The following is a 24,975-nucleotide window of genomic DNA, read 5'->3' as shown; positions in this document are numbered from 1 at the left end:
ATTTTCTGTAAAATCCAGTTAACCCCCAAAAAAGATGTAAGCCGTTTTTTGTTTTCTTTCCTTTTTCAGATATAACATGTTCTAAAAATTTAACTTCTTCCACACCAAATTTACACTTACCTATTTTTGAAGTCATGCCTCCTGATTCTAATTTTGAAAACACATCTCTTAACAGATCCAAATGTTGTTTGCAAGTATTTTAGTGACCAGAATGTCATCAGCATACGTAATTAATTTTGAACTAACCTCACTTTCAAAGACAGAGTCCAGAGCTCTAATGAATTCAGCTACAGGTACATTTAGCCCAAATGGTACCACACAATACTGAAAGCACTTACCTCCATACAAAAATGCTGTATACTTTCTAGAATTAATTTCAAGTGGGATCTGGTGAAATCCAGAAGTCAAGTCCAAACTACTTATGTATTTTACATAGGTAATCAAATTTGTGTAACAGCTCATCCATGTTCTCAGGATGATCATTCTCACTGATTAGAAATTTATTAAGATGTCTAGAGTCCAAAACAATTCTTACTCCACCATTTATAATAAGTGTCACAACTAAAGGATTATTGTAAGAACTCCTACTTCTCCCTATTACACCCCATGTTTCCATTTTCTGAATTTCTTTCTCTACATCTTTCCTTTTTGAAAATGGTACATTATAATTATGGCTTGAGATAGAAAGGTTGATGATCTGTAAGGTAACGCATGCACTGATAGTCTTTCACTCTCCCAGGTTTTTCACTAAACACATTTCTAAAATCCAATAACAAATTCCTAAGTTGTTCCTTTCATATGTTGTTAAGAGTTGTACCTTCCCTTACTTTAGAATCTACTACACTTTCAAAATCCTGTTCCTCAGCCTCATCAAAATCTATATCATCAAACAACCTGTTCACAATGTTTTGCAAATAGTTACAACATTTCCCACAGTTTAAGATACAGAAATTAGTTTTCATGTAAGTAGTACTTTTAGGTTCCAAAATAAACAATTCTTTAGCATTCCATCCAAAACAAGCGTCAACTTTCACTATCCAATCCATACCAAGAATACATTTCCTTCCAGACTAGGGATCACTAAGCATCCATGTTAAAAGGTCTCGCCTTCTATACTAAACATTAAAAGTACCTGACATCTTACCAACTTGCTTTGCTTGCCTGTAGCTCCTCTTGCGTTTACACCTACAACAGGCATTTCCACAAAATTCTTACTATACTAGATTTTGTCTCCAAATTGTTCAGATATACCAAAAATCTATGGACATCCAAAATCTAAATCATCTCTACTATTAGACATTTCATGTAAGAGGTCACTAAGTAAAATGTTTTTGGATGTGTGCAAAATCGTCAATAATCAGGGAAACTGACAAAGTGTGCAAGGGATATTAAAACAAAAGAATCAACTGAAAATAAAAAATATAGATATATTCCAACAAATGATTTACTTAAAAGCATTCAAAACAGTGATAAAAATTTTCTAATGCATTGGAATATAAATGGCATAGCCTCAAATTTTTGCAACCCAAGTTATTCTAAAATTGATTAACTTCACGTTTTACTTTCAGAATGTTCAAACTTAAAAATAGTGTGTTTAAATGAACATTGGCTGACAAAGGACAGTATAGAGATGCTAAACAAAACTGAACATTTTACATTTGCCAGTAGTTTTTGTAGAGGTAACATATTTCATGGAGGCTGCTGCATCCTTCTACACAACTCAATAAATTTTAAGTTCAATTGTCTGAACGAGGAAGGTAATTTTGAAAGTTGTGCTGTGAAGCTAACTGATTTATGTACTGTAATTATGTCTCTGTACAGAATTCCTGGAAGTGCTGTAACAAAATTCTTTTTATCCTAATTTCAATGTTTATTAGAAACACTTCAGAAAGACAGAAAGAAAAAAATGTAATTGCAGGAAACTTTAATATAAATGTATTAAATAATAATGATGACACTGAAAATTTTTGTGACTTTATTCAGAAATATGCTTTTAATTTAAATTTCACTGAATGTACTAGAAGACATAGCCACTCTTAATCATGTATTGACAATATATCCTGACAAATCATCAGTTTGAGAATGGAAGTAAATTCTGTTTAGATTTAGGCATATCAGATCATTCAGCAGTGCTCATAGAGCTTCCATAAAGAGGAAACCAAAATATGTGAAAACATGTTTTAAAATGAGTTTTTGCAAAGAGAATGTAAATATATTTTCTAAAAAACTAAGAACTACAAATTGGTCTCTAGATAATAGTGTGTTTCCTAGATGTTTTCAATGAAACTTTTCTTCCTCAAACCTGTCGACAAAGAGTGACCAATAAAATAAACTGGATTACACCAGGAATAAAAGACTCTAATGCCAGGAAAAGACAGTTTTCACAATGAGTTAAAACATAACAAAAATGCTTACTTTGTGGAGTATGTAAAGAGATGTAAGAGTGCATTCAAAAAAGTGATACAGGCAGCAAAGAAATGGCTAACAACCTGTATATTAGTAAACATGAAAATAAATCAAAGGCAATTTGGGGTGTCGCCAAATGTGAGTCGGGAGTAAAGAACAAGTGCCAAGAAATTGTCCAAATAAAAATTAAAAATGATTTAATTATAGATGATTTTCAAATGTCATAGTGTTTCAATAAATATGGAAAAATCAGAAGTAGATGTCACAGCCCACCAGGACAAGGAAGATGTCAACTTTGTAAATATAAAACAAAATGCAAGCCTTAAAATATTCAAAAGAATTATCCCAAAAGATGTAGAAGATGCTATATTGTCTTTAAAAAACAAGAAATCAGTTGGGTGGGATGAAATTCCAACCACTGTAGTCAAGGCTGTTTATAACATCATTTGTCATCCATTAGCTAAAATTGTTAATCAGTCATTTGAAGAAGGACATTTCCTAGCTGTGATAAAATATGCTGAAATAAGGCTATTGTTTAAGAAAGGCTCACTGGATGTCAGGGGAAATTACTGCCCAATTTCCCTGCAGCCAGTTTATGGTAAGGTGATAGAAAGGGTTGTTGCAAAACATCTTCAAAACTTTCTTATAGAAAACGATATTACAGTTAAAAATAAATTTGGATTTCAAAAGGGGAAAAAATGCTATCAAAGTTTTCACTGTATTGATAAGCTCTGCTTTGGACAAGGGTAAAAAAGTCACAGGTATTTTTTGCGATTTGACCAAACATTTGACTCGGTCAATCACTTACTACTTCTACACAAGTTAGAGAGATATTGGATTGTGGACAGGGCACTGCAGTGGGTCATACCTTATTCATCAGAAAGGAAACAGAGTTATTCTAAATTCAAATGGAAAAAAATCGTTCTTGGACTGGAAAAGATTTGTACAGGGGTCCCACAGGGCTCACTTTTAGGGCCTTATTTTTTTCTGCTGTGCATAAATAATTTACCTTTAAGCATTGATGTCCACTCAGTTTTATCTACACATGACACCTTGGTTTTAAATGAAAATGGCAATTTAGAACAAATTCATGATACAGTGGAAAAAATAATGGGAAACCTAGAATTATAGTTTCAGCATTACAGATTAAAACCAAATGTCATAAAAACGCAATTAGTGCAGTTCAGTGCTAAAACACCATCAAAAACTCCCACAAAAATAGTGCACAGTGATCAAGAAATGACTGAAGCAAGTGATGTAAAATTTCTAGGTCTAAATCTTGACAAAAAATTAAATTGGAAGGCACATGTTAACTCTTAGCAGACAAACCAAACAGCTTAGCTTATGTGATGAATGTCTTATCTGGTTCCACCCTTATGGACACCAGGAAGATAGTCTTCCACAGCTACTTTGAGACTATAATTTGATACGGAATAATTTTCTGGGGAAACTCTACGAACAGCTTGAGATTACTTACTCTTCAAAAAAGAATCATAAGAAATGTGTATAGTCCAAAAAAGAATATCATGTCGCCCATTATTCAAAAAATTAAAAATACTAACAATTCCTTCTCTGTACACCAATGAAATTTTTATTTTCATATTTGAAAATCAAAACTCACTTGACAATTTCCATCTCAACCACAATTACAGTACTCATCATAGATACAGTTTCAAACCTTCCTCTCATAATTCAAAACTGTACACTGAAACACCATTGTACATGGGATTGAAAATTTACAATAAATTAAATAACACAAATCTATTAAAAATGGAATCTGACCCACTAAAAAGATTGTTATTTAATAGTGGATAAATGTTATTATTCAATTGAAGAATTCATGCTGGACAGTTTGGCAAGAAAAGAAACAATAAAGATTATGTATGCTTAAACATGTTAGTTATTATAACCTTATTTTTTTAAAGGAATTTGATGCGTCTCCACTACAAAAATTATTGATTTGTAACTGTACATTATGAGACGAGTAAACTACATTTTACATTCCTTCATTCTACATTCACAGCATTACTTTGGTTACACATGTTGTCATGTAAAGAATGAACACACTGAATGGGTTCCATAGCACAATTAACATCACTTACTACAGAAGGAACACAAAATACATTACAGTCAAAATTATGCTTTCTACTTTGGTCTTATTTCATTTCATTCCACCAATTTGGTTACAAATTTGGACTAACCTCAGGTAATTTATTCCAGAACGCAAATTTATCTATGTTATCATCAGTATAGTACCAAACAAACTTCAAAAAAATTTCACCTTTATTTTCTAATCTTACATATAACCCACCTTTACTGTTTTGATCATTACTCTTCATTACATTAATGAAAAATTGTTTTGACTGGACTGTGTTCCATGACTCTCACTTACATCTTCACAAACATCACTTACCTTACCTGTATTCACAAAAAAACTCTTGACACTTCATTATTCTTAAACTCCATAAAAACCTGATACTTATCATCATCATGATCATCCTCTTCCAAAATTACTTCATCAACAACATCATTAACAACACAATTCTCATCACTATCAAAGTCACACTTCACCTACATTCATTTGCAATAAGCTACCAGTCACAGACTTGCCAACCTCAATCATTTTACAGCTGTCATTCACATCTAAATAAAAAAAACTACCTAATTCAGATCCAATATAGTCATCACCTGTTTTGCATAGATCAATAACGTTGTTTTCTGACTAAGAGAGGAAATCATTAGTACACACTACATCAAAATTCTCATTACTCCAACATTCTGGTGTGTGATTAGTATCTACATCATTATAATTACCCATAATAGTCCAAAACGTTTGATCAAAACATAAATGATAAATGTGATGTTCTTTTTATTCAACTTCAGGTACCTTTGCTACATTATTAATACTGTTATTATTGTCTAAATATATGTGTAAGTTGGGGGTCCTGTATTTGTTGTGTTTCATTGCTCCAAAACTGTGGACCTACATTGTGGCGGACCACTGTTTCCCAAATAGTTGTCTCTGTTATTGTTTCTCCTATTATACTGCCCACAGTAATCCACACTAATCCTGTTCTGTTGTGGTTCAAAATTTCTGTCTCTATTACCATGTTGACCCTGATTAAAGTTACCACCATCTCTGATTCTGAGTTGTTACCATTGTGATCTCTATCATTTTGGTTATTATGGTACATGTCTCTTTCAACTGCCCTATCTAGCCTGTCTACATAACGTAAAATTTGTTCTAGACAATTGTCAGGTCCGTGTACTAAATCCAACTGCAACCTTTCTGGTAATCTCCTTTTTACTGCATCAGTTAATCTCATTTCATCAAATTGCCTGTCAAGGTGTGCCAATTTCATAAGTTGATACTTACAGAACTGTTTCACTGTACCACCCCGATTCCTATAATTTGGACCGTTCAGGCATTCACTTTTAACTCTCCTTTGTTCAGCTTCTGACCAAAATGTATTTAAAAAAACTTTTTTCGAAACTTTTATATGTCTCCCACTCACTTAAATTTAGATTTACACTTCAAGTCATCTTTTAACAAATTTTATCTTTTGGTCATCTCTCAAGCCCAACACAAAACTATCCCTACAGTGGTGTAGAAAATCCACTAGATGTAAATAGTCTGATGGAAAACATTTGATTGGAATGTTGGACAACACAATACCATTATTTCAATACAGATTGTTGTGAATACCATTATCCTAAACTAATGAAATTTTTGGGTCTAAAACATTTTCATTAATTAGCATACTGTTGTCAACATTTAAATTTTTTTGATCTAAACTACTAAAGTTCTGTTCCATTCTTTCTGCTATGGCTTTCTGTTCAACTCTGACATCATCAACATTCTTTGTTTGTTATGCAGATTGGGCCACGAACTCATTTTCCAATACATATTTTCTAATACATCGACTTTTTCAATCACACTTCTTAATCCCTCTGACAACCCATCTTTTAGTTCCAAAACCTGATTACTAAGTTAATCTATTTGGTATTTTACCTTGTCCATTTTATCATTGTTTTCACTCAGTTTTAGCAGAATCAACTGCATAATGCCAGTTTTAACTGTTTCTTTGCTTTCTACACTTTCACTTGGTTTAAACATATAGGGGTACATTGTTGCAGCTGAAATTTCGATTTCTTAGGTTCTTGAAGTTCTGTCTGTATTATTCTTGAATTTTATTGTATCCCATTCTTCAAAATTACACTGACTCTACAATTATATCTATAAAAAAAAGTTAATCTTAGAGGAGGATGACTCGTTATAACATGCAACCTCAAGCTATTATATTTCATAGTCATATCCATACCTAACAACAGAAGCCACACAATAAATTAAACACCTTACCGCCTGACAAACAGCAAACCAGTAACACCTCACACACAATCACATAAACAAAACAAAAATAATTGATAACTCACTGAAACCAGTTTCAATCCTTCAGTTCCAGAAAATCCGAAAAACTGCGCACTGCCACCACGAAAGCTCAAATGAACCCAACATACCACATAATACTCGGATCATACACACACACCACCACCAACACCACCACCAGAGGACACCATCAACCGCATCAAGACGACATCTACAAGCATAACCAACTCATGAAATAAACTCCACTCCATAATGGCACCCCATAACACCCTTATGTCACTGCACAAAGCAGCCAGGTGGGATTGGACACCTCCATTGACCTCGTGAAATTTATGAAAATGAATACAAGTCTCTGAGGCAGCATATTTGCAAAGCACACCCACAGAATCTGGAACAAAATCGTACCTCATGTTACAAATAATGACCTTTCATGTTCCTACCAATGCTACATAAGCGACAAGAGTTTTACTTGCAAAAGGAGTTTAAAATGCTACCAATAAGACATTCATGGAGTAATGCAGCAGCAGAAGAGGTTGAAATTTGTGATGTGTAAATTTGAAGCTGAGTCTAAAAAGAGTTGGATTGAACATTTCCAATCCGTTTATCAAATAGTGTGAAATCTGGAGTCCTCTAGTGATGGCAAATTTTTTAAGTGGAACATGTTACACAAGTCAGATTCCTCAAACACTGTGGCATTAAGTTTGTTAATGACTATTCAACTGTATGTTTGCCATCATTCAGCTCAGTTAATCTCCAAAGGTGAGCCGACTGCTGTGGCCGAGCGGTTCTAGATGTTAAGTCCCACAGTGCTTAAAGCCATTTGAACCTTTTTTACCAAAGGTGAAGGGATAAGACACCTAAAATGGTAGGTAGTAACAAAGTTAATGGAAAGTGGCCTGCAGGAAAGAGAGTCCTTCATAAGGAAAGAAGGTGCCTTGTTAAGTTTGTGTTGACTCATGTTGAATACGATCTAGACATAAGTCATTGGAATCTGACACCACAAGAATGTGAGAGTATAGCTGTAACCATTGCTGTAGGATGTGATATGACGATCTGTTTTCTTTGGAGAAGTCAGCTTCCTCCATGGCAAAAGTTTTCTTTTGTGACTCGTTTCTGGGCTAGTGAAAGAACTGCATGTCACCATTTTTTGGCTAGGTGACATTCCAGCAATATTCAAATAATTTTTTTCTTTTCGTCTGACAGTGCTTCTTGGGTACAGGAGTTAGCATTTACACTTACTTGGTTCAAAACTGCTTCCCTCTTGTAGCAGTTCCTCCTTGCTTTTTAATTCTTTAGCTTGTTGATTGTCCTCACTGTCGTCATACTGCCTTGTTACACTGGCTGAAAAAATGGGTTGTAGATTCCGACACTGACTACTTTTTTAAATGATGTAGCTGATAGATTTACAGTTACGTTTTTCAGTACTTTAATTTCCCCCTTCACAACCCCCTAATAATACACAGTTAAATGGCCAGTGCACTATTGTTTAAATTTCGTGAAGCCCCATTATTAATTTGCAGGCGAAAGCCCACGTACTGCTATAATAGTTTCCTGTTGAACATCTACAAGCAGTAAAAGCCTAACTACCAAGTTCACATCTCTTGAAGAATACACAGGTACATATGGAGCAGACACTGTCACTGTTTTTACACACAGCCTAATTGTTTAACACTTTTTCCACAATTAGTTTGAAGCATTGCTGTTGTTCTAACCAACACAGGTTTCTCGTCTGAAACTCAGCTGTGGACTGACTGCGCATGACGAAAAATCGGGGCCTCATATATCGTCACAATAATCGGTACTGAAACCACACATTGTTCGAAGTTAAATTTACAGAAATTACAAATAAAAATTAACTCATTAAATTAACTGACTACATCGAAAGATTGATCCTTTTTAACAGTTTCTTCTACTGCGAGAGTTAGGTTGAATTATTTGTTTAAATCATGAAATTGACAATTACTGATTTCACCGTATAACAAAAGATACTAACTAGGAATAGTTAAAATAAATTATAAAACCAATTATATACATAAGGGTAAGCAAAAAATTAGATCTGTTGCTATAATCTAAAAACTGAGGGTCAACTTTTCTCTATTATGAAAATGCAGATTATATTCACACATGTTAATGGTAATTAGTTAAAATTGAAAAAAACGACTTTAAAGAGGGAGAATTAAAATCACCCCAGCTTGCTTCGTCACACTCTCATTAATCACAGACACATCTCCAGCATCATAACAAGTGCATCTGACAACTCATAGTTTTACAAGGGAATATCACCTCTGATCTCCTTTTCCATTTAGCTAACATTCTGAATATGGTTACACATATTTAATATTGTAAGCAATGCATGTGCAAGAATACCAGTGAATGCATGCTTCACATTTACTGCACATTAATCTACACTTAAGTGGACATTATTGACTTTCACAAGATGAACTTCAGATGATCTTGAAGCAGTACTTCCCAACCACTGTTTACCTTAGTAATGAATTCGTCCATTAAAATAGACTTCTGCCTAATGCAAATGTCTTTTATTTTACTAGTTACCATTCTTTTCACGCTCACAATAAGCCTATCAAACAGCTTCACTGTTAAAAATGACAATAGTGCAGATACGCCTTTGTCCATTCATTTCACTTACTTTGCATTACCATTTGCTTATTTCAAAGCCTTACGTATATACCCTTCAGGTGCATGGACAAGCTTGCACCCTGTAACACTATGCCCAGCACTTCGAATTTTTTCATTGTAGTTCTTGGAATAATGACCAAATTCGAATGTATCTAGACCACTACAGAGCTTCTGGAGTGTATTTGCAGCAATTCTTCAAACATAGCATCTCTCACCTTCATTAATGTCTTAACAAGCTTTTACACCTCATTTATGTTGTCCCTGTGCAGAATTTTACTCTTGATGTTGTTTCTGTATGCTCTATCCACATTCCACGGGCATAAAGTCTCATTTTAGGAACTCCTATCGTTCTGTTCCAAGCAGTGGTGTAGTATTCTGTCAGATCTGACATGAATAGCTTGGGGCAAATCCGTCCAACCTGTGACTTTATGTAGTTGAAAAATACAGTCAACACATCACTGTCATTTCTTTCAGAAATGAGGAAAGTGCATGGGAATCCTTGTCTCATATTATTAAGCAGTATTATCATGGTAAGTTCAAAATCATAGCCACTTAAAACCAAAAGTCCCTTCAACACAAATATAATAATTTCTGTATTTTTCTGATAATACACCTTGTGCATTATTAATTATTACTACCATGAAATCCTCTCTTCTTAATTCGAGGTGCAGGCAACATGAAACCTTCGATTTTTAATTCCAGGTACAGGTCATCATGGCTTATAAAAGCAGTACACATAGATTATTGCTATACTTAATTTTGTGTACCTAAACTTTGACAGTGATTGCATCATTCATTTATGACTGGCTATGAAGCCAAATTATAAGAAACTGCGATGTTATTAAGTCCTGCATCATTGTAGGATGTATTGTCTCCAAAATTGGATCCTGCATTGTTGATCAAATTTGGTCAAGAACAGTGAGAAACAGGATTCCTACAGCAACATGTGCAGCAATGCTGTCCAGTTTTTGTGGTGTCAGATTGAGATACTTATGTCTAGATCGTATTCAACGTTAGCAGGCCCAAAATTAACAAGGCATACATCCCATAGAGACTGGTCACCTGGGTCGGCATATCTGCAGCGATGGGACCTCCCTTGTCTGGTATGCTAAAGGTTTCACAAAGGCCTTCACAGACAGACACTACACCTACATCTAGTTCACAGACAGGTTTCTTGTGCCATATCCCCACACTCCCCAAGAATCATCTACATAGAAGTGTCCTCTTCATCACCCAATACCATGCTCAATTGCAACAACTGAAGCACATCTTTCTTCAGGGCTTTGACTATAATCATGCTCTGAAATGAGGGTCATTGTATCCAAGCTCCCTCCAACCCCTACTAAAGAGGTGTTCTATCACCCACGCAACATCCTAGTGCATCCCCATATCACTCCTAATCCCAACCCCTTGCTGCAGGGATCATATCCATGTGGAAGACCGAGCGAGGTGGCGCAGTGGTTAGCACAGTGGACTCGCATTCGGGGGCACGACGGTTCAATCCCGTCTCCGGCCATCCTGATTTAGTTTTCCGTGATTTCCCTAAATCGCTTCAGGCAAATGCTGGGATGGATCGTTTGAAAGGGCACAGCCGATTTCCTTCCCCATCCTTCCCTCACCCGAGCTTGCACTCCGTCTCTAATGAGCTCGTTGTCGACGGGACGTTAAACACTAATCTCCTCCTCCTCCTCCTCCATGTGGAAGATCCGTGTGCAAGACCTGCCCAATCCACTCACCCAGCACTTTCTATTCTAGTCCTGTCACTGGCTTATCCTATACCATCGAAGAGGCCTCGCCTCTTTGAAAGCAGCTGTTACATATACTAGCTCTGCTGCAGTCATTCTTCAGCTTTTTATGTTGGTATGTCTATCAACCAGCTGTCTGTGAGGATAAATGGCTACCACCAAACTGTGGCCAAGAACAAAGTGGGCCACCTTGTGACACAACATGCAGCCTATATAATGAACTTAATTTCAATAGCTGATTCACAACCCAAGCCATCTGGATCATCCTTCCACCACCACAAATGGGAGTCATTCTTACAGACTATTGTTCACTCCCAAAATCATCCCATCCTCAGCCTATACTAACCTACTGACCCCTCATCCTCCATTCAACTGTCACCTCACAGTTCGTCTCCCCTCACCCTTATTATGTGCTGTTCTCTGCCATTGTATCAATCAGTCGCTTTTCTTTCTCTGCTTCTCTCCTTTATGCTCCCCATTTTTCCTCATCTTCTCTGTCTACCACAGCCTCCCAATGCTGCATCTGTCAGCCTTATCCTGCCAAGTCTAATTGCAGTGTGCTCTGCCAGGCAGGGCCAATTCCTGTTCCCTCACTCATATCTGACTGTCCCTCCCCCTTCCCCGTCCTGCTCTGGATTGTTGGTCCTGTTCAACATGTTTCTGTTGCAGTCTGGCAAGAGGTTGTGGTGTGAGGTAGTCTAGCTTGTGTGAATGTGTGTTGTAACGTTCCCTGGCAACACACACACTAGTAATAAAATGAAATGACACACAGAATTGCTGAACTCAAGCGTGCAAATTTGCAAATGCTTAAAAACAACTGTGGCACGCCTGTTAGGAACGTGTACGGTAATGAGAACACTAATTACAGTTCATACCAACAAAAAAGTAATTCGTATGTACTGTAATTGTTTAACAAAAAATATTATTTAATTTTGTATAAAGGACGTTGGTTATTATTGTAATATTTTCTGTAATAATATTCTCGATGTATTTACGATTGTAATATTTCTATACTCATAATGTAATTACGAAATATGTTAATATCTGCAATGAAAAAATGTAAAATATAGCCACAGAGGAAAATAATGTTGTAAGATTACAAAGAGACATTCACAATCAGCAGTAATATAAATAGCGCTACATAATGTGCATTCTTTGTCGTCTCCCTCGAGAGCTGAGAGAGAGAGGAACCTGTGACGTAGCATTATATGAATGAGTAGACTTCTTTTGTCTGTATCTATCTTTAGCCGCCATTAGAGGAGAAATTATAAAGGTGTGTAATTTTAATTATTGTTATGGTCTAAATACATTATAATTTATCAAAATTGTGTATTACTAAAGTAAATTAGCTTGCCCATGTCATCTATAATATTTCTTTAAAGAATTTTCAGCACATTTTGCGATTATCGTTGGTGTTGCTGGGCTGTGCCACGACCGAACGATTTGCAGCGGTGGTACATTTAAAAAATTGTTCCGCTATAAAATCAACCAAACCCGTAAATCGGGAGCAGATAAAATTAGCAGTGAATTACGGAATATTTTTCTTTTACAGCGATCCTGAGGCTGACTGAATTTATTACTGGTTTTACATTTGTGCATTCATAGGCGGATAATTAACGTTGAAGTTGTTAATGTGTTGGTTCTTTCAATTTCTAAAGCAAATAACTTAAACGTATAGTGAAGTGTGTTTTGTCAATGATAATTAAACGTTCAGGTCAGCTTGGCAATATTTAACCATTTTATGCTAACAGAGACAGTGTTGTGTTCCATAGCTAACGCCGGGAAAGAATTCAGTAAATATTTAAAAAACCACTGCATTTAGAAAATGTGTTCCATTTCTCATTAAACTGGCGCCCAATAACGTGGGGTCCGAATAAGCAGTGGCCACAAAATACCCATGAGATAATTAGGGAATTATTGTAGTCGAACTTTGTTGGAGAACAATTAATAATTTTCTCATGTATTGTATGTATTGCCTAACCAATATTGTGTGGTAATACCTGTATATGATTTTTTGCATGAGAACACTACATACCCAGAGGCAAGCTGAAGAAGAGAGCTCATTATATCAAAAAATTAATTACCTACCACAATATCAGGGAGCAGCTGCCCCCAAGATAGATCACCAAAAGGTAAAGCAACAGTGTAGTTGTCCTGTGGGTAGTAAAGTAGCCTCAGTGCGGTGTTCTCGGATCATTAGTGGTGTGCTTGTTGTTAGTGTTTTTTTTAAATAACAGGACATTTGAGCAGTTAGTCATCGTGGTATATAATAAGTATGTTTCAACAAATGACCATTTCTTGTCTGATTATGTCAGTGAAACCTGAGTGTTAGGATATTTAGTTCAGATTTTTTTCTTTTGTTGACTATGGTTAGATTGCCTAGTCAGAAAAATATAAACATGGATAATGAACAACAGTTAGCAAGCAGTGATACCGAGTAAGAAAGTGGGGCACAAGGTAATGTTAGTGGCGTAGTTCAGGAAGTACAATGTGAGAATCTGAGGGCAGAAGGGCAAGAAATGTTGCCACTGCCAGCCAGTGATTCAGTTGAAAGTAGAAACACTGTGCCACCCACACGCACTAGACACGGACCAGAGAGTGGTGAGGTGTCAGAAGTGCAATCATTAAGAGTTATGTTCGAGCACATGCTCAATTTCCAAGCTACGTTTATGCATGAACAAGCAGAGCGTGATCGATGCCAGCATGAGAGAGACTTGCAGCTAATGCAATCTTTGGAAGCTATGCAAAGTGAGATTGTTAGTTTGAGACAAAACTATGAAACCATACCCAAAGCGGTGCAAGAACTGAGCGAAATAGTAGATAATATCCAGGTGACTAACGCCAGTATCATAGATGAAATCAGTGTACTGGCTATCAGGGAGGAAAAATTAGAAATTGATACAAGTCAAGCAATAGAGCAGAAAATATGCGAACAGGCAAACAAAATTGAAAAGGAATTTACGAACTGGTTAGAGGCGAAAGACACCGACCTTAATCAAACAATAGACGAGAAGGTGCACGCCGCGATTGAGGCCAGAGACTTGGGCTCGAGTGCGGAAGTGCAGGACCTAAGAAGGGCGGTTCACACTGACATTCCGCTGTGGCAGCGGAATGTCAACCGTCGTCTTGCGGAACTGGAAAACAGCTTGTTGCACGGCGACGCACAGACGTGTGTGACAGCAGCCAGGTCCAACAATGATAGGCATATAAATACAGCAGTGAAAAATTACGACTGCGAGACAGAACAGGCAACCAATGTTAGCGAAACAAACAAATGTCACTCCAAAATAGTGATTGAAGAAAGCCTGATTAAAAACCGACAGTTTCAGATCTTTACAATGGAGAAGAAATCTGTTCACCCTGTAGTATTTGTCAAGGGATTTAGAAACATTTTGCCTAGTGTTTGGAGTCATACACAGAAAATACAGTACGTTATGTCTTACATACAAGGAGATGCTGCATTATGGGCAACCGAAGCAGCTGACAGTTGCGATACATATGAGCAATTTGAAAAGGCATTCTTGGCCAAATATTGGTCAACATGTATTCAGGCGAGATTACGGAACGAGGTATATGATCCAGAGCCATATTCTCCATGATTAGGCAATTTGCGAAAATATTTTGAGAAATACATTAATAAGACCCGTTACTGGGACGAGCAGATTTCATCCCGGGATTTGATCAGACTTTTGAAATCACACTTGCCGATACAGGTAAAGGAAAAACTTATACACGTACCGGAGAACGACATGGAACATTTCGTGTCTGTTCTGGACTCAATTGACCTGATTCAGGAGGATGTTAAGGCAGCCCCTGAACAGGCTAGAAGTAACGGAAATGGTTACAGAAATGGTCGAAATAACACGCCTCCACCAAATAATGGAAACGGCGGAGGTAACAATAGGAGACAAGATTATGTACAAAACGGGAATAGAGGTAGAGACCGGAACGGCAATAGTTCGCCGGTGAACAATGACCGAGAAAGGCGGTTCAATGACAGATATGAAACAGGCCCACCAAGCAATAGTAGATGGAAAAATGCCAGGGGGCCGTGGAACACCAATACCTATAACGATGCAAACCGAACTTGGCCACAGAACCAGAGGCCCAGTCCGGACCGGCAAAACAGTGAAAGATATGACAAAAACCGACCGCCACTACAAAATGCGCCAATTGCGCAACCGTGGTGGCCGACGCAACACAACTTACACGTAGTGGAGGTCAGCGGCACAGAGCAGCCACACCATCCACCAGTAATAAATCGGGCCGGCCCGTGTAGCCGAGCGGTTCTAGGCGCTACAGTCTGGAACCGCGCGACCGCTACGGTCGCAGGTTCGAATCCTGCCTCGGGCATGGATGTGTGTGATGTCCTTAGGTTAGTTAGGTTTAAGTAGTTCTAAGTTCTAGGGGACTGATGACCTCAGATGTTAAATCCCATAGTGCTCAGAGCCATTTTTTTGTAATAATCCAACAAACTAGATTCAGCCGAGATACGCTCTCCATTGTCGGCTGAGGTTTGGAGTGAGAGCAGCCCGACACAGAACAAAACATAGGAAATCTGTATCCTCAGGTATAATGACAGGGTACAGATGGGACATGAATTAATAACTGAACCACCCACGTGCATAAAGGAGCACAAAGACAAAGTACAAACGATAACAGAGATCAAAATTAACAATATTGATGTGCAAGCAATCGTAGATACAGGTGCTACTGTCTGTCATGAGTATGGACCTATTCAGAGTACTGGGGAAAGAAAAGTGTATGCTGACTTTTCCTGTGAACAATTGCAAAGTCACTGGAGCCATCAGTGCACAGCGACAAATAACTAAACTCCAAGTGCGGGTAGAGATGTATATAGGGGGAGAAGCCATAGTGTGCTCGTTCCTAGTAGTAAAGGGTTAAAAGGTAGCCTGCATTTTGGGGGTAGATTTTTTGAGAGAAAGGGACGCAGTAATCGACCTTTCTCGGGGAAAATTAAGTTTGATGAACACGAGTAGGAGGATAGAATTGTCCATGCTCAGATCTGAAGAGGTACCTGTGCCTAATTGTAATGGTATGAACATAAAATGTAAGAATCAGTGGATACTACATTTAGACAATCATTCTCTAGGAAAAAATCTCTATTATCCAGACGTACAAAGTGATCAATTAAAAGCGAATGTGGATGCACTTGTGAACAAAGTATCACAGTCTGAAAATTTGAACTCAGTGCAACAGCAGGATTTGGTACAGTTATTATATGGCTATGCAGATGTATTTTCAGAACGACCAGGAATTGTTAAGGGATATCAATACAATATCGAGGTGAAGCCTCACAAAACCTACTGTTGAGCCTCATACTCCATTCCTTGGTCCAAGAAGGAAATAGTACCTATCTCTTAGCAGATCCCCAATCAAGGAGAGTATGGGGACTGTATCCGCGTAAGGATGTGAAAATATTCCTACAGTAAATGGCTAATAGTCCTATGTGATATGTGTAAAAAGGTACACCATTCTTTTGGAAATGAATGAACATAAATGATGTGTTATCTGTAGAGATAATGTACTAGTGTAGAAGTATTTAGTTATAAGAATATGATTGACTTTCTCTTTTGTTTATGATTATTTGTGTTATGTCTTCTTTTTAATTAGTGTTAGCTTAAACATGCTCTAAATGTCTGCACACATAACCTGATTAGTGCAATTATTTGTAGTGTTAAATTGTGACAGAGATCAGTCAGGAGGAATATTTTAATAGTGATTAGTTTGTGTACTGCATAATATTCTATATGTGTGTCAAACTTGAAATATTACTTGGTACAGTCTTTTCTATTATATATATATATATATATATATATATATATATATATATATATATATATATATATATATATATATATATATATATATATATCTGTCAGATTGACAGGTTCGAACCCAGAATAATATTAATAATATGAGACCCTGAGAACTTTATTTTCAAACCAGTATTATCAAAGAGAGTAATGGACCCAGTAGTGACCCGAGGGCACCATGGGAGGCAAACTTATTGCAAATTTAAGTAATGCAAAGTTACGCACAATGAGGCTTCAATTGAAGCATGTGCAAATCGAATCAGTAAAAAGAGCTAGCCTGATACAGTCCAAGTCAATTCTAGCCCACAGAGACCACACTGTAGTTACGTAGGACCTTGCAAGTAAAGTGAGACATAATTTCAAAGGAGTTATTGAACAATATGCCTGAATCCGGCTGGAATGCACAAATAAAATCTACTCGAACATAAATATAGATGATTTTTGGGCAAACTAATACGAAATTTTAATATTTGTTACCATGTACGCAATTATCACACACCTTCGTAAATAGCGAACAAAGAAGTTACGAATGTGCTGTTACAAAAAATTGCACAACGGACATTGTAACTGAAAAAACTTAAACAAAATTGCAGTATTGTGGGGCAGAGACAGACAGTGACTGTTAAAACTGCAGCAATACGTCACGAGGTTGTTTCGAACAAGCAATAAGAAACTATATCATCGCCATGTGTGCAAGTGGACAAGGAACTAACACGACACAAACAGTGAGCCGATAATAGACGGTAGACCAAGCTAATGTCAAACTATAACTTGTACTGTGCGTGTGTACCAAAAAAAAAAAAAATTCTTTGTGTGTCAAGGGACGCCAGGAAAGCGCATTGACTACAGAGATACATTTTGTTCTAAGGTGAAAACTTGCGTGTGACTAATGACAAGTCATGACATGGTGAAAAAATATTGTGTGCCCATAAAACGTGTTACTGTGACAACGAAATATTGTGCAAACCAGACTAGTGAAGGCCTACTGAAGCATTCAGTAATTTTTTAAAAAACCACTGCATTTAGAAAATGTGTGCCAAGGCTGAAATACGTAAAAAATTTAATTTAAATAATTTTCAAAGTCATAAATGTTATTAATCAGTTAGTTTGAATTTATCAGCAGGAGAGGGTTGCTAAGGTTCACAAAATTTTAAATGTGCTTAATTCTGTCTAAATGAATTTTTATTACCACACGTAAATAAGGGGTTCTACAACAAAGTTCGTACTGAAAGAGTAAATAACAAAAATATTTAAAACCATTTCTTCCCCATTTTTATCCATTCTTTTTACATAATAAATATTTTTTTTCTCATTAAAGTGTGCATTTCTCTTTTCTGAAAAGGTCATTGGCTGAAATCTTATATGTAACAGTCTTTTCATTGTGCATGTCTGCAACTCAAAGAATCTTTATGGAGAGTAGCAATCTATCCTTCTCATAATATTGTTGACTTTCGATTGGCAGATTTTTACTTGAAGCATTAACAGAACATCAAAATTGTGAACTGGTTGGGAATTGATGCAGATAAGTGATTATCTACAGCAGTGTGCTCACTAGTAGGGACACTATAATATTCCATTAATGTTTGAAAAACAGCTCACACTCAGCTGCAGGGTGAATAATTTCATCTGGAGACAAGACAATTGGAAGAAAGTATGCAGTGATACAAGTACACTAGAAAAATGAAAGTGTGAGGTGCGAGGAAACAAGAAAAACATCTGAAAAGTATTCTTGTGAGGGAGTGTATACACGAAAGAAACACATGCAGATAGTTTTTCTATAATTCAATTTAGTTATGTGTAAATCACTGCAGAAAGAGCAACCTATCATGTTACTTTATATGGAAAAATCTGTCAACACTGAAACTTCAGCTTGCAGTTCGCATGGTAACATATCTATATTGATATAAAACTACTATAATTTGAATCCTCTGACAAGGTAAGTGACTGGTCAACAGCACAAGGTCAACGATATAAAGTCAGTTCATAGTAAAAAAAAATCTGTTAGTGATAAGTCAGATATATTTACAGTACTTAACAGTCATTTCATTTATTTAGATTTTTTGCATGGTGTCATCAATATGGCTTTTGCAAATGTCATGTACAGTTACAAACATAAAATACATTTAGATCTTAGCCTTACAGGTACTAATTACAGTAAATTGATGCTTGCCAAAACATATTACATCTTACACATATTAATATAGTCAATTATTCTTTTATACATTATTTTACAGATCTTAGACTTAACCATTTAAGATCTGTTGAGTGAATAGAGACACTTTTCAATTAAGAATTCTTTTAGATTTGATTTGAATTGCTTTTTATTACTGTTTTTCATGGACTCTGGCAGTTTATTACACCATACCAGTCCATTAGTATATGAGTTCACGTCCGTCATTTTTAATCTTGTTCTTTGTTGGTAATAATTCTCTTTGGACCTGGTGTTGTGGTCAGTATATCACTACATTTAGTTACTTCAGTTTTCTATGAGACAGAAAGGTAATTAATATATAAAGGTACAAAGAGTATATGGTGAAGTACTTATATTGTCTGAAAACATCACGGCAAGAGTATTTATATCTTAGTCTATGTGTAATCCTTACCCCTCTTTTTTGTAGCAATAGTACTCTGTTAAGGTGAATGTCAGCAGCACAGCCCCATATTTCTGTACAGTAGGTAAGAAGGAGACCAATTGTCCTACAAAATGCAGTTTTAAGCCTGTGGGTGGGCACTATTTTGGAAAGTTGGCTATGAAGATACAGCCCATTGCTGACTTTTTTACATAGAGTGTTAATGTGGGTAATCCACCAGCGGTTTGAGTCCAGATCATTTATGCATGAGTGGTGTGAGCTGCCAGTTGTAAATATTAGAATCTGGGATTTATTTACATTGACCTTAAATTCTTGTGCATGAAAATATGAACTTAATTCTAGTATCCCATTACTTGCTGGAAATTTCAGGTCCTCACGATCTTTACCATGAAATAAAACTAAGGTGTCACCAGCATAATTTACAATGTGCGAGTTAATGGGTTATACAATGTCATTAATTTATGCTAAAAAGAGGAAAGGTCCAAGAATTGAGCATTGAGGGTCTCCCTGTGTCACTGTTTCATTTGTGGAGTTAAAAGTTAAGATATTATTGTCAATTTGATGTGCAGTTTGGTACACTATTTCAGATTCGGCAGATAGGTGGATAGAACTTACATTAAGGCATCACTGATATTGTAGGCCTACAGTTTTTTTAAGAGAATCTCATGGTTTACTGAGTCAAAAGCTTTCCTCAGGTTAAAGAATATTCTGGCTGTGTGCATACCCTATTCTATATACTTCATGAAAGAAACTGGTAACAGCAGTGGCCATTCTTAGGTCTTTCCTAACCCATGCTGCAATACTACTAGGTAAACTTGAAGCACTAGGAATCAGGGGGTTCTAAATAAATGGTGTAGATCTTACCTTGCGGACACAGTGCACAGGGTGGAGATATCTCAAATTTCATGTAGCTCAAATTATTTAGTGAAACATCTTTCAGATTAAGAATATTTGAACTTTGGAGTACCTCAAGGGAGCATCTTGGGCCCAGTCCTATTTCTTATTTATATTAATGACTTCCCACAGTGAGTAGCACAAGGTGAAACAGTGTTATTTGCTGACGACAGCAACATAATAATTACTGACGGGACACCAGAAAGGTTAATTGTAAAAGCTGAAAAGGCACTTATGGCAGTTCACAACTGGTCAAATAACAACAAAGTAACCCTTAATGTGAAAAAGACTAATAACATAAACTTCTAAATAAAGAAAAAACGGAATAAAACAAAAATTAAAGTTCAAAATGAAACCATAGAGTGTGTAGCCAGCACAAAATTTTTGGGTGTGTATGTTGATCAACAATTAAAATGGGATTGACATATTAAGATACTTGGGGAAAAAATAGCACAGCATGCTACACCTTACGAATATTAGTCACTGTGTGCAATAGTTCATGCCAGAGAATGACATATTTTGCACACATACATTCTATAATAAGTTATGGCATAACATTCTGGGGTACAAATGCCCAAAATGTGAATGTGAAATATGTGTTCAGATTGCAAAAATGAGCTATCAGAATAATGAGCAAAATTCACAAGACAGCACAGTGCAGTGAGCTATTTAAAAAATGGGGTATTCTGAAAATCCCAAGTGAGTATATCTTGCAAACTACAGTTTTATTCACAAAAATATTGAGCAATATTTAGCTAACAGCTGCATACATGATCACCAAACCAGAAACAGTAATTGCTTTTACCTAGACAGAATGAATAAAACTAAAACCCAAACCACTATTTTTTACCAAGGTGCCAAGATATACAATAAATTGCCAAAAGAAATCAAAAACATAAAGGAACTCTGTAAATTTAAAGCATTCCTTAAAGAATACTTATTAAACAATAGTTTTTACTCGATTAGAGAATTCATGCAACATAAAATTGGCATAAATAAATAATCAGGTTAATCAATTATAAAGTGGGCATTCTAGATTGTAATTTACCCATACAAGTGTTAGAGGAGTCTTGTGATCTATTTCTTTTCATTGAAGCAAGTTCTTTTGCATTATGTAATTCAATGATAAATTGTGTGTGTAATATATATATATATATATATATATATATATATATATATATATATATATATATATTCAGTGGAGCGTCGATTATCTGAAGTAATTGGGGGACATGGGTGTTCGGAAAACTGGTTTGTTCGGATAATCGATCTGTACATGTTTATTTGCCAGAAAGAAGTTTGGTACAGTAAATTTATTCATAAAAACAGGCATCTCTTTTAGTATTACAAAGTAACATACAAAGGCAACTTCAGTATTAATGTATAGTATGTGGCACAGTTTATTAAACAAAAATATATACATATTACATAGGCATTTTGCATGAACAATACACACAGTACAAAAAATTAAAGTTTAAAAAAATCCTATATTTTGGTCTGTCTAAGCAAGCCTACACGCTTACGAGCAGCTAAGTCATGTACATTTTTCATTACAGATATCTGAAACTGGTCACTTTCATCTTGGGCTTCAAACCATCGCAAGGCATTATCTAAACAAGTGAACACCTCAGAAGCTATTGGTATACTTTCATCTTCACTTTCTGGAGCACTGATTGATCAGATGCTGGTGGCGTCATCTTTATCAGTGACGACGTTTACAATCTCGCTGTCCTGCATGATTTGGTGTCCTGGATCTGCATCATCGATATTCATCCATTCATGAATGTTTTCTTCATCACATTCGTGGCAATCTATTTCTTTTAGCAAACCGAGAATTTCGGACATATCATTCTGTTCGTCATTTTCAATCATACCTCGTGAATTTACTTCTGAGTCCAAAATTTTATTCCAGGCTTTCTTCAAATTCTCTTCCTTTACACTATTCCATGCTGCGCTGATCATGTAGGACGCGTCTTTCAAGTCAATATTCTTATCATTTCTTAAGAGACTTTCTTCTCCATCCTCTTCTCTTTCTAACAATAACTTACGCAACAATTCTTTCCTGTAATACCGTTTGAAAGTCTCAATAACGCCTTGATCCATGGACTGTAATAAGGAGATTACGTTAGGTGGAAGAAATGTTACCTTTATGAACTCGTCTTTTTCGTTTAAAATATCACATGACGGATGAGTTGGTGCATTTTCAAGGAGAACTAGTGTTTTCTGCCTCTTCCCATTCTTTAGCTGATGAGCTTTTACAGAGGGTATGAAAACGTCCAGAAACCACTTCATAAAAATCGTACTATCGATCCAGGCACTCTTTTGTGAGGTGTACACAACAGACAAGGCTGACATATTAACGTGCTTGAAACAACGCGGTTTTTTACTTTTACCAGTGACAAACAAAGGCAGTCGGTGACTTCCAGTAGCATTAGCACAAGCCAAAGCTGTAATACGGTCCTTGCTTGTTTTAGGACCAGGTGCTGCTAATTCATGACGTGAAACAAGAGTTTTTCTCGGTAAAGCTTTCCAGTTAAGTCCAGTTTCGTCAGCAAGATAACTTTTTCGAGAGCGTAATCTTCTTTCCTTAATACGTCCCTTAGTTTAACTTTGAAAGAATCAGCTGCTGAAGAATCAGACGATAGTTTTTCTCCCTGTATTGTAAGCTCACGAATGCCTTGTCTTGACTTGCAGCATTTTAACCAGCCTGTGCTCGCTTTAAAGTTCGAAGGCCCTCCAAGTTTTTCCTTGAACTGCATTGCCTTCTCACACAGAATGGGACCTGAGATAGGTTCTCCTTCCAATCTCTTTTGTGTAAACGACTTGTAAACAGCATCATCTAGATCTGTGTTAGTGGCGAGCTACATAGTTTTATGGCTTGTTGATCCGTCATAGTTTTATGGCTTGTTGATCCATCAGTAGAATCAAGCATAGCTATAAAATTTGCTATGCCTGCCTTTTGTTTTTTTATATCCGTAATTGTCGACTTCCCCACCTTCTACTCATTGGATAAAGTGGTTGCAGATTCACCTTCCTCTGACCTTTCAATAATCTCGTACTTGTCCCTCATAGAAAGGACAACACGTTTACGTTTAAGCATTTTCTATCGTCAAGTTCACTTCTTCACGCAGCAGCACACAAGTGGTCGTAACAGAGAACAGAAGGTGACTGTTTGCACCATGAGAAGCTTTTCTTGGGGGCGCGCAATCCATCAAACTGCGCGGAGCGGCACGCCTCAACTCTAAGTTGGCGCAGCTGTTGCTGTGAACAGCTTTGATACTGCCGCTACTTCTACTGCCAGTGCAAAGCTGATTGTTGAAACACAGCGACTGGCGGCTTGGCCGGTCAGCAGCGCCTTGTGAAGGCCCCATTAGAAGCAATGTTCCGCCAGCGGTGGCCCAGTGAGGCGACTTATTGTGTGAAACTTGGTTTGGGAGTGAGGAGGGGAATGGACGGTAGGGTGGGGGAGTAACAGGTGCGAGCGAGTACAAAGTTCGGTTAAGCGGTCGTTCGGTTGACCGACGTTCGGATAATCGACGCTCTACTGTATCATGAATTTATTATATATAGCTTGTATTTCATTATCTTATGTGACAAAACAATGTACATATGTATGTATAAGGACGACATCCATACAAAGAAATTTGTTTATGGATGAATAAATAAATAAACAAATTCGGTAAGCATTTTTTGTCTTGAGAAAGATGTTGTGAGTTGTGATAGGATAACTGTTTCAAAGGGATTAGTGATATCTGTCTATAATTTGAAACTACGTCTTTACTTCCGTTCTTATGGACTGGATGTATTACTTATTTTTATGGCATTTGGGTATATGTTTTCATTAATACTACAGTTGACGAGATAGGAAAGGAGTTTAGTTATTTCATTAGCACATTTCTTTAACACCACACTTGAGATACCATCCCATCCAGATGAATGCTTGATCTATAGCTTTTGTATTGTGTTTAATATTTCCTATTGATTCACCTCCACCGGCCGGTGTGGCCGTGCGGTTCTAGGCGCTTCAATCTGGAACCGCGTGACCGCTATGGTCGCAGGTTCGAATCCTGCTTCGGGCATGGATGTGTGTAATGTCCTTAGGTTAGTTAGGTTTAATTAGTTCTAAGTTCTAGGCGACTGATGACCTCAGAAGTTAAGTCGCATAGTGCTCAGAGCCATTTTTTGATTCACCTCCATACATACGAGCTGTGCCAGCCTGTAGATCTGTAATAGGAGCTGCTTGGTCAAAAGGAGAGATAAAATGCTTATTGAATAAATTACGTGCTTCATTTGGATCTTTCACTAGATGACCCTCATGTCTAATGCTAACTGGTTCACTGCACTTGCTGGTGCCTATACGATGTTTATTAATTAGTCTCCACCATGCCTTACCTGTTGGCTGAACACTCCATTGCATCATTGTTTATCTGTTTCCTCAAGTGTAAAAAGTCTGTCTTAAAAGTTTTTTGGCTTGATTG

General features: G+C 36.7%; 1 protein-coding gene across 1 annotated transcript; it reads right to left on the bottom strand.

The window, feature by feature from the left end:
• Positions 1–22,174: 22,174 nt before the first annotated feature.
• Positions 22,175–22,852, bottom strand: LOC126180142 (jerky protein homolog-like). The gene has a single exon (XM_049924672.1). The coding sequence runs from the start codon at positions 22,850–22,852 to the stop codon at positions 22,175–22,177; it is 678 nt and encodes a 225-aa protein (XP_049780629.1).
• Positions 22,853–24,975: the final 2,123 nt, after the last annotated feature.

The sequence above is a fragment of the Schistocerca cancellata genome, chromosome 1 (genome assembly GCF_023864275.1).
Source record: "Schistocerca cancellata isolate TAMUIC-IGC-003103 chromosome 1, iqSchCanc2.1, whole genome shotgun sequence".
In the NCBI taxonomy this organism is placed as follows: Eukaryota; Metazoa; Arthropoda; class Insecta; order Orthoptera; family Acrididae; genus Schistocerca; species Schistocerca cancellata.
Note: the sequence above shows the minus strand (reverse complement) of the source record. Positions and strands in the feature narration are given on the sequence as shown.